The sequence below is a fragment of the Platichthys flesus genome, chromosome 11, assembly GCF_949316205.1.
Source record: "Platichthys flesus chromosome 11, fPlaFle2.1, whole genome shotgun sequence".
In the NCBI taxonomy this organism is placed as follows: Eukaryota; Metazoa; Chordata; class Actinopteri; order Pleuronectiformes; family Pleuronectidae; genus Platichthys; species Platichthys flesus.
In genome coordinates, this window is record NC_084955.1 from 16233403 (window position 1) to 16243096 (window position 9694).

Consider the following 9694-nt stretch of genomic DNA (forward strand, 5'->3'; position numbering starts at 1 on the left):
CCTTTTTATGTACTCGCTTGATCACACACACACACACACACACACACACACACACACACACACACACATGCCCACACTCACGTAGTGCTTTTTTTCTTTTAGGAAGCACAGCTTTTAAACAATCATGGGTGTACAACCCAGACAAGGTCACTCTACGCTCTTATTATTCTGCTGTGAAAACAGGAAAACTACCTGTTCTTGTCAAACTTACGATTTGTTTTAAAGCAAAGAGGACACCAATATGTTAATTTAAACCTTGTTAGCGTTATAACATTGATATATTGCCAGTGATTGACCAAAAATTAATTTTCCATCCACAATTGGAATAACCCTGGAGGGTAACGAAGAATAACGAGGGCCACTTGCTGCCACCTGGTGCCCGTCATGTGTCACTGCTGTAATAAAGTTCAACCCACATGGTATTGTCAGAGAAAAGGTCACGTTTATTCTTTCCAGGAGGGAATTCCTTATGTTTGAATGTGTTACAAAATACGATGAAGAGAAAAAGTCAGAGATGTGTTTGCATATTCAACAATGACCGGTGCTGAAACAGGTTTTCACATTGCAAAAGATACAGCTTTTAATGGATTGATGGGTAATAGCAGACAAATACACAAACACCCACTGTTTGAGTGCGTGCGTGTGGTTGTGTGTGTGTTAGCGTGTGTGTGTGCATGTGTATTTGTGGCATGTGACTCCCATGACGCCCACGACAGGATGTTCCCTCTCTCTCCTGTCCAAACTGTTTCCTCCCTGGACCTTGCAGGTTAGTGGAGTGGGCGTCTTCATGCCGAGGGCACTCACTTCTTCTTCTCTTGCTTGTCATTGAAGTCCAGGAAGAAGTCGTTGCAGGCTACGGTGAGGGCTCCGACCAGAATGATGAACTCGGTGAAGTCGACCTCCCCGTCGTTGTTGGAATCCAGGTCTCCCATAACCTTATCCACTGCCTCCTTATCCTGGGCATTCTGCAGGGGCGAGGGTATAAAGTAGAAATCAGAACCTATCTATGAAACCTGTGTGTGCATTTTGTGTTCTTACACTTGCACTTGCACGCTCCTTACCCCCAGGTAGTTGCCGAGCTCTGCGGTGAGCATCTCTCTGAGCTCAGTCCTGCTCAGCGTATATTTGTCCCCCTCGTTTCCAGAGTACTTATGGAAGGTCTGGATCATGAGCTGCATGGCGTTCTCCAGGCTGGAGGCATTCTCTGAGTTGGGCAAAGACATTCTGGAGAGGCAGAGGAGAGAAAGAAGGGATGAGGAGACCGTGTGAGCACAATCTGCTCTCTCAAGCATGGAGAACAAGTCTGCTGCGAACCAATGCAGATTTAATGCTTTTTGGCGTAAACAAATGCATGCACCCACAGTGTTTCATTCTTAGACACTCGAGCCAGACCGGATGACAGATAGATGAGGCAAGAGGAAATACAAGCAGCCGCAAACAGATGGTGTCTGAGCATATCTATTGAGTGACAGAGGAGGTATTTGGCAGAGTCAGAGTTCCCTGCACAGCCCCGGAGTCAAGTTTGCTCTAACATTTCTACTCATCGGGAGTGTTTCCTCCCTGCCACTGGTCCTGATAAGATTGTGCCACAGATAAACAGATCCCCGATCTGTTATGCTGCGTTGTCGCAGAGAAGAGGACCTCTGGGAGTCAGCGGCCGGACATGTGAGCCAGCTGATAAGAGTGAAACTCTAAGCTGGTAAAGCAGTTGAACCAGTGGAGGAGATGTAACTAGGACACACGGGAGCAACCTGATCCGGCTTTTACTTTAGCTCCACCGGATGGAAGAAAGCCTGCACCGGAGACAGGTCCCTCACTCTCCTTCACCTACATCACCTCTGAACTGTGACGGCTGTACCTAACCATCAGTTCTCCTTACCTCAGTTTACCCTCATGCACCCCATGTAAAAAAAAATGTACAAGAAAGAGATTTTTTGAAACACTTCCAGATAACACGGTTATTTACTGCTCCTGAGGTTCCTGTCTTCGTCGTCAATTTGCACGAGGACCTACAAGCTAAACATCTTGTACCAGTGGCCCCGTTAAAGCTCTATATTAACTCCAGGTTTAAATAAGTCACAAATTCTGGAATGCATTGACAAACTTTCTGCGTATAAATCTGGTCTCTGCATCCTTCTGAGATTCTTACCTGACAGGAGGAGGACGAGTGCTGGCCAGCGGGTCAGGTGCAGTGAGAGAAGGTGAAGGCGATGATGAGGAGCATGAGGGGGACCACGTCTTAAATACACCCCTCACTCCACCCATCCCACATCTCCCTTCCTCCCGTCTCCCTCCTTCCACCTGACACTCCTCTGCTCCTCCCCCCCCCCCATACACACACACACCACTCTCCTGCTTCTCCATTTACTCATCAGTCACCTCAGATATGACACAGGACCCACCTGCCGCCCCTTCATCGAACATGTCAAGAACCATATTGACACATGGCACTGATGATACTGTAACTACAGCATGACATTGGGTACATTTATGTGGACCTTAATTTGACAACAAGACCACCCCACAAACTTTGTCGCCAAAAGAAAACCAGCTCTTCTTATACTCAAATGATCCCTTGCGTGGAAGGTACATCCCTCAGCAGCTACTGGGTGTAAAGAACCAGTTCAGACAGAAAGAATTAGTCTCTAACTTCTTACTTTGTTGATTTAATCTCCCTGAAACCAGCAGCACACTGAGCTGTAGTGCAGTGGCAATGACATATCTCTTGCTTTGCAGCTGGCTGTTGTGTTAGCGGATTATCCTGCTATGCTGTTGTGCAACCGCTTTTATTACCTCCTGTCAAACAGAGGGACAGCTCGAAGGGAGTGCCTAAATAAATACTGATCCGAGACAAAGATGAACACACATTGACAGCTCTCCCAATGTGTCAGATTTTAATCAGCAGAGAGGGGAGGTGAACGCCGGGGTGAGATGTTTACAGGAGGAGGGGCGAGTCATGCCTGATACAGTATCCGAAGGAGTAGTGTTGCGGCGTTGAATGGATCCATCACACCTGGCAGCCATGCAGAAAAATCCTAATACAAAGCCTAACACACAAAGGCAACCGTGTTCATTCAAGGGGACACACGCACACTGGCGCACTTTCTCAAATCCCTTAAAACATGCAACATGTGCGCACAACACACGCAACTTCTGAACACAAACGCATTTGGACAAGTTAACAATCGATGTCGGACTTAAAGTGATGTAATGGATTCAGTGAAAAGAAAATGAATGTCGGGAACACACATAATCGTGTTCACTTGATTGAATGATCTCTGATTGTAATATAGAGCAAACATGATCAAATCTAATGCAGAAGCCCGGTCGCTGCCATCGACTGTAGATTGGGGGAGCACAGTGTTGTGTGCACGCTTGAATGCACCATACGTCTATATGTATAGTGTTGCAGAGTGGAAGATGGCACACAATGGGAAGCGTATACTGTCGGGATCCGGTTGCGTTAGCTGGCGCATCTAAAAGCTGCTGAGTTTCACTGTCACGGCTAAATTTAGCAAGTGTTGCCGGCAGCTACGGAAGGAGCAGGTATCATCAGGTATCATTGGTGCCTGCGGGTCATTGTCAAGCCATGTCAGGAAAACCACTGCATGAGTACAGCGTTTGTGTTTGGTTTCCCTGGAGCATTACAATGGAGGACAACAGAGAACAGGAATAGGTTGCTCATTGATGAAATGCTAATGAAAACGTACACACAGCATGGTTTTAATATAAAGCTTTTATTTTTGGAAAAATGGTCGGTATCCTTTGTGTAAATGGCATGACAAATACACGCCCAGCTCAGAGTCCTTCAATGTGTCCTTGACACAGGAGACCATGATGTGACTGAAGAGATAGACTTGGGCAGACATTCAAGGTCAGAGCGTTACACAACTGCTAGATTTAGGCGGGTCGAGATGATTATGGACGGTGAACAAGGATACTGGAGGGTTGCTGGAACATTCAAATCGAGAAAAGATACTTAAAAGGTGCAGAAAAGAGAGAGCAAAGGGCGGATCATTTGCAAATCCATCAAACGCAGCGGCTTCCCAAGCGTCTACGAGGCCTCCGAGGGGGATCCTGTCTTATTCTGACTGATGCTGGTTGCCAGGTAGCCAATCAGCGTGAGGTATTCCTGGAAGCTGACCTTCCCGTCGTTGTTTGCGTCCAGGCCCCGCTGCATCTCCTTAATGGCAGAGCTGCTGTCTGTGTCCTGAGCAAGACACACAAAAACAGACACACACGGACAGGAATTATTGCATAGGAAAATACTTTCTTGGATAATTTCCTTCAAAAAGTGTGCAAGAGAAAAAACAACTCTGTAGGTCCTTACCTGCATGGTGTTGGAGAGCTGTGAACTCACCATCTTCTGGAAGGATTTGGTGTCCATGTTTTCCTTACCCTTGGAAGCACTGATGAAAGTGGTCACCAGCGTCTTAATTGCAGACTCCATATCTAAAGACAGTGAGAGGCAAGGACAAAAAGTGGAGAGGAGAATTGAGATATGTTCGTATCTCAGACGCTCAGCCATCAGGCCTCCTAATTACAATCCTTCTTTTTAACAGCAGCAGTCCTGATGAGGTTTATTCACGTTGGGCTCCGGGTGGACTAACGGCTTGTTTCAGTTATTTGGTGCATCATCTGTTTGCACTGCAGAACCGAGAGATGTGCATAATTACTTTGGAACGCTCGCAGCTGAATGATTGAGATTAGGGATTATTAACAATTCATAATATACACTCATTGTATTATGTAAAATAGTTAAAATGAGTGCTAGTAAGATTAACACATTCATGTATGGATTCATATTGACAGGAAATTGAATGATTACATTTAAGAATATTGTTTGAATAACAGTTAATGAAGCAATTCAAAAGTAAAAGAATCAGAGTTATTATTTAACCAACAAATGGTGAGAAAAGTTGATAGAACATGTCGTTCTTTGTTGTTAGTGAGACCGCATGATGAAAGTTTTTTTGAACTGGATCTGTTTGGATCTGTCCTCTGAACACAAACATGTCAGAAAGGTGAGACACACAGGTGATGTCAGGGCAGAGGAAGAGGAGCAGAGGGGGGAGGGGCCTGGAGGCTCTCCGAGGTAAAGAGAGCAAGAGCGAGGGAGCACTGGGAGGATGAAGAGGAGGGGAGTCTCTGAGGTAAGCACAATGGGAGCTGTGATCTCTGACGCTGGACATCTAATCCCCAGAAGCCAGCGGGAGCCCGCAGGCTCAAGTTGCTGCCTGCTGTCCGTCTGCTGCCACACACCTCCGCTCACACTGTGTGAACACACTACACACTGGGATGTGTGTGAGCTGAAGAACGTGACCAGGGCCCCATCAGCTGAGATCTGTTGGGCTTAACTAGTCTGAGCACAAATATCCATCGCTGCTGTGACTGAGGGAAGCTGTGAGCCTGAACCAATGTCCTCGTCTGAACTGACTTGAGGCAGATTGAAGTTTTGATTCACGTCACTCACTGCTGGACACGCTGGATGCACAGGAACAACATCTATGCTTTCATCAGGTGTCAAATGGCCACATTCCGATTCCATGCACCTCATCAGTTTGTCATACACACCGGAGAAGTGACTAAACGTCGGTATACGTACTGTTGATTAACATTGATCGACCTACACAGGGAAAGTTTTGACCTGTCACAGAAAAAATGTGTAAATAATGAAACTGATAATGGCTGGATTCCATTTAGCTGCTTCTGTTACAATGTCCTGCTGACAAACATGCCGGGCACTGCTAATGTTAGACCATGACTAATATCTGCTGAGGAATATATAATGTTCTGAGTCATAAAACGATGCACAAATGCGTTCTCCATGTCACGTTGAATTGACTGTGACATTCTTCTGCAACAAATTAAAACTAATTGCTGAGGCTCGAAAATAAAAAAAAAAACAGATCTGGGAACAGATCAGAGAACCCAGCACAGCCAATTTGTGGTGTTTCATTGGCAGCCACTAACGCTGTGGATACTTGAGTTGAGTTGATAAGTATCAGTTTGGGGCGAGACCTTGCTGCCGGATTTCCAGTGTGTATTGGAAACTACCACAAGACATCCACAGGACGGCTAATGATGATGGTGATCGGGGCCTGAACTGAAGAAGCTGGTAAATCTTCCATCTGACAGATGTCACGCTTTGATGCGCACACTATGCAACACACATACGTACAAACAGACACACAGAAACACACACTTACACACACTTCTAAAAAGGCCAACACAAATTAGGACTTCTGTTGCATTAACCTAATTACTGGGTGAGTGAGAGCAGGCACCCAAACCCTGGATTCGGTTTCATGACTCCCTGCCATGCAAGCACGCACGCACGCACACACAGACACACACAGACTCACACACTTTCCTACATTGAAGTGAGCATCTGTCATCAGCATGCTGTTCATCACTATTTAATAGGTTACTATAATTGCCCCAGCACCTTCCAAACACCCCCGACAAGACAAACAGCAGCAGAGGAGCAGGCGGACCAGTGTGTGTGTGTGTGTGTGGTTGTGTGTCTGTACAGGCCATACATCAAAATGTCTGACAGGCCCGCACCATCCATGAGAGTCTCTTGTGTATTGAGATAACATGAAACCAAGATGCATTTGGTCAGAACTGGAGGCCTCAGGATTCCACATGGGGCAGAATGAAGCATGTAGTTGTGTTTGCGTGTTAAGAGCAGGAGGCGGCCTCACAGCACTCAGATAGAGTGGTGATTGTCATCATAATGACTGAAGTGTGGTGAGAGCTTGTGTTCAGCCTGCTACATTGTGGTTTAATTGCATGTGTGGCAATTTTAAAAGTTTTGCAGCAAACACAGGCTCACTTTGTGGCTTCCTGTCTTTTTGCCTCGAGACGTATTCAAAATAAATAGAACTCATGGTCACAAGATAAACAAGAAGAGCGATACTTTTAACCATTTCTTTTCAACCTTAATTTTTAAAGGCTACACAGCCAGGGCCTGGATGTTATTATGATCCTGACTGGAAACTGCTGCTCTAACTGGTTTTGAATTTGGTTATTCAAACATTTCGTGGTAATTTGGTGAAAAAGTTGAGCAATATCAAATTAAGGGAAATAGCTTAAGGATTCGGTTTCTATCGGCTCCAGCTCCTCCCACAACCCTGGCAGGATAAACAGTGGCTAATCCAGGTTGCATGCATGGATGGATTCTGGTACCTTTCAAGATTTTAATTCATACTGTCATTGATCTTTCTATATACAAGTACCTCCACCAAGTTTTTTAGTGTTTTTTTTTTAGTTTGTCAGCAGGAGTACACAAAAAGAGGGGAGAGGCTTGACCCAAGAAGAAACCATGAGACTTTTGTAAGGAATAATTGATGGATTTTAATGGGGGGGAAATCCGGCAAGTTTAAGCAACGGATATTTATGAGTGTGTGCAAGTTCGTGCAAATCCAAACGAAAACGGATGTAGTTAATTTTGATGTGGTGTCACACGGAGACTGTTGGACCTTGGGGGGAGTTATTTCATATTATTATTAGTTTTATCAGTTGGTGTTATGTTCTATCATATTCTCTGGCTTGTAAAATACATTTCAAATCCAAATAGGACTTATCTGGTTAAACAGTTAAATTAATATTGATGAATATGAGCAATATTGTCTGTCATTGTCTGCTTTAATTGTCAGCCAGAAGTTCTGCATTCTGCTTGAAATCAACCTAATCCTGTGTGCCCACCACCCAGACATATTCAATTAAGTCATGGATATTATAAAAGGTAAATGGTCTGTATTTATATAGCACTTTTTTCTATAGAGAAGCAGTTCCATCCATGATGAGTCGCAGACTTTAATAAAGTCACACAGCACTGAACTACAGCCAGGTTCATACTTTTCTTGGATTCCCCTGGAAACATTTTTATCTGCAGCGCATTTCTGAGTTTGCTTTTGTTGTGCCTTTTTGCAGAAGTTCAAATTGATGCTGTTCTCTTCATTTTCCATTTGCAGTGCGTTGAGCTCTTTCGGGCCACCGGACAATCCAGTTGTTCAGTGTCTTGCCCAAGAACACGTGGAGATGACTGGGATCGTACAAACCAGTTTACCAGTATGTCAGATGAGGTCACCTCCCGCAGAGCTATAGTGCCAGCAAACGTTGGAGCAGGTTCTGACAACTCCCTCTTAACGACCACCGACCACCATGGGTCCTCATGCGGACGAGGATCGATCCCTGATCAGATCCACTCGTGCTGTTTGCGTCAGGTGGGACTGACTCACTTCCGTCCTGTTACCTGTCTGTGCCCAGGTGGCGGCTTGCCCTGCGCGTCACGAGCCACTCCTTTCTCATTTCAACGTGAATCACTCGCACTGATAATCCTAAATAAGACCGCGGTGACTAAGCCACAGCAGCCCGCCACATGGTGACTGATTCCCGGGGTGGTTAAGGCCTGGCACGGCCCGGCCCGGCCTCGGCGGTGCGCCCAGGCCCGTGACCAGAGCCATTCCGCGCCGTGCGTAAAACCAGAGACGTCAGGGGGAGCTGGGGGGGTTGTCCGCGTCCTACATTTACATTTAGCCCCAACTAATCCTGACAATTTGTAGAGCGGCCAGAGGCAGGAGTGACACACAGCAAATAAATAAGTCAACGTTACTCTCCGGTTTCTCTGGACGTGTACAGGGATTGGCGTTAGATTACCAAGAGGAACCCGATCCCTGTGTCCACCAAGCTGGGCAGTGACAATAGAGAGAGAGAGACGCTCCCTGCTGATACAACATTGATGCCACGGTGGAGGAAAGGGGCTAAACATGTCACTCTGAAGCAGTTTGGACTCAGTATGAGAACATGACATCCCAGAAATAGAGGGACGAGGAGAAAAATGGAAAAATAAAGCAGACTCACCGTTATGTCAGGGAACAAAAGACGAGTGAGTGTGTGTTCTCCTTCTCTCTCAGTGATCCTCCTCTTCGGTCCTGTGCTCAGTGGGCTGGATTAAGCAGCAACACATATCTTTTCCGTGATTTAACTTCTCACTCCAACCAGCTCTCTCTCTCCCTCTCTCTCTCTCTCTCCTTTTTTTTTTCATTGTCATAGGGCGTGTGCCTGAGAGAGAAGGAATGTGGAAAGAGGAGCAGCTTGAGCAACAACAGCACTTTTCAGCAGCATTTTTCCTCACAAAGCTCCACAATACAAACACAGAGTGGTTTCAATCTTTACAGGGGTTTTTTTTTCATCTCCCGGTCTGTTTTATACGAGCACATTCAAGTTGACTTCACACACACTTTCAACATGTCTGAGTGTGAGTCTTCACCGCTTTCCCAAAAGACAGATGTATTCAAAAGCCACACCCTGAAACTTCACTCACTTGCGCAAAAGACAGGGAAAACAATGTTCACCAGAAAGGAATCCGTGGTGATCAAAGTCTCAAATGAAGACATGGGAGGCAGGAGGAACTTTTATTTTGCTTTTTGCATTTCATTTTAGATTTGATTTCCCAGCCTTAAATCCAGCTGTGCCAACACCCCAACTGGGTTTGCGTCCTGGAGAGAGATGACAAACACAGAGACATGTTCCAGCCGAGAACACAAAATGCTTATACACACATTGTCAGCTCTTACAAAATGCAATTCCCACTCCACAACAACCCCCGCAGACCTGTAAGCACAAGCAGCTGGGAAGGTATGCGAGTGTGTGTGTGTGTGTCTGTATGTGTGTGTGTCTGTGTGTG

At 45.7% G+C, this 9694-nt stretch overlaps 2 protein-coding genes across 3 annotated transcripts; both read right to left on the reverse strand.

Annotated features, from left to right (window-relative positions):
* Positions 1 to 554: 554 nt before the first annotated feature.
* On the reverse strand, positions 555 to 2218 carry s100t (S100 calcium binding protein T). Of its 2 annotated transcripts, XM_062399322.1 has the most exons (3): positions 2150 to 2218; positions 1062 to 1224; positions 555 to 965 (listed from the first exon to the last, which is right to left on the reverse strand). In XM_062399322.1, exons 2-3 carry the CDS (start codon positions 1221 to 1223, stop codon positions 801 to 803), a joined length of 327 nt encoding a protein of 108 aa, XP_062255306.1. In that variant the 5' UTR covers position 1224; positions 2150 to 2218; the 3' UTR covers positions 555 to 800. The 2 variants fall into 2 exon arrangements, with proteins under 2 accessions (XP_062255306.1, XP_062255305.1); XM_062399321.1 differs by lacking the exon at positions 2150 to 2218 and having other exon boundaries at positions 1062 to 1403.
* Positions 2219 to 3718: 1500 nt separating this feature from the next.
* On the reverse strand, positions 3719 to 9028 carry si:ch211-105c13.3 (uncharacterized protein LOC325758 homolog). The gene is made up of 3 exons (XM_062400116.1): positions 8869 to 9028; positions 4331 to 4452; positions 3719 to 4210 (listed from the first exon to the last, which is right to left on the reverse strand). The coding sequence occupies exons 2-3, from the start codon at positions 4448 to 4450 to the stop codon at positions 4055 to 4057; spliced, it is 276 nt and encodes a 91-aa protein (XP_062256100.1). The 5' UTR covers positions 4451 to 4452; positions 8869 to 9028; the 3' UTR covers positions 3719 to 4054.
* Positions 9029 to 9694: the final 666 nt, after the last annotated feature.

Excerpts from the sequence above, each read along its gene's own strand:
- s100t (XM_062399321.1), bottom strand. The coding sequence starts at position 1,292 with ATGCTTGAGAGAGCAGATTGTGCTCACACGGTCTCCTCATCCCTTCTT. Across the intron at positions 966-1,061 it reads AGCTCGGCAACTACCTGGGG|AATGCCCAGGATAAGGAGGC; the intron begins GTAAGGAGCGTG and ends TCGCCCCTGCAG.
- si:ch211-105c13.3 (XM_062400116.1), bottom strand. The coding sequence starts at position 4,450 with ATGGAGTCTGCAATTAAGACGCTGGTGACCACTTTCATCAGTGCTTCC. Across the intron at positions 4,211-4,330 it reads AGCTCTCCAACACCATGCAG|GACACAGACAGCAGCTCTGC; the intron begins GTAAGGACCTAC and ends TGTCTTGCTCAG.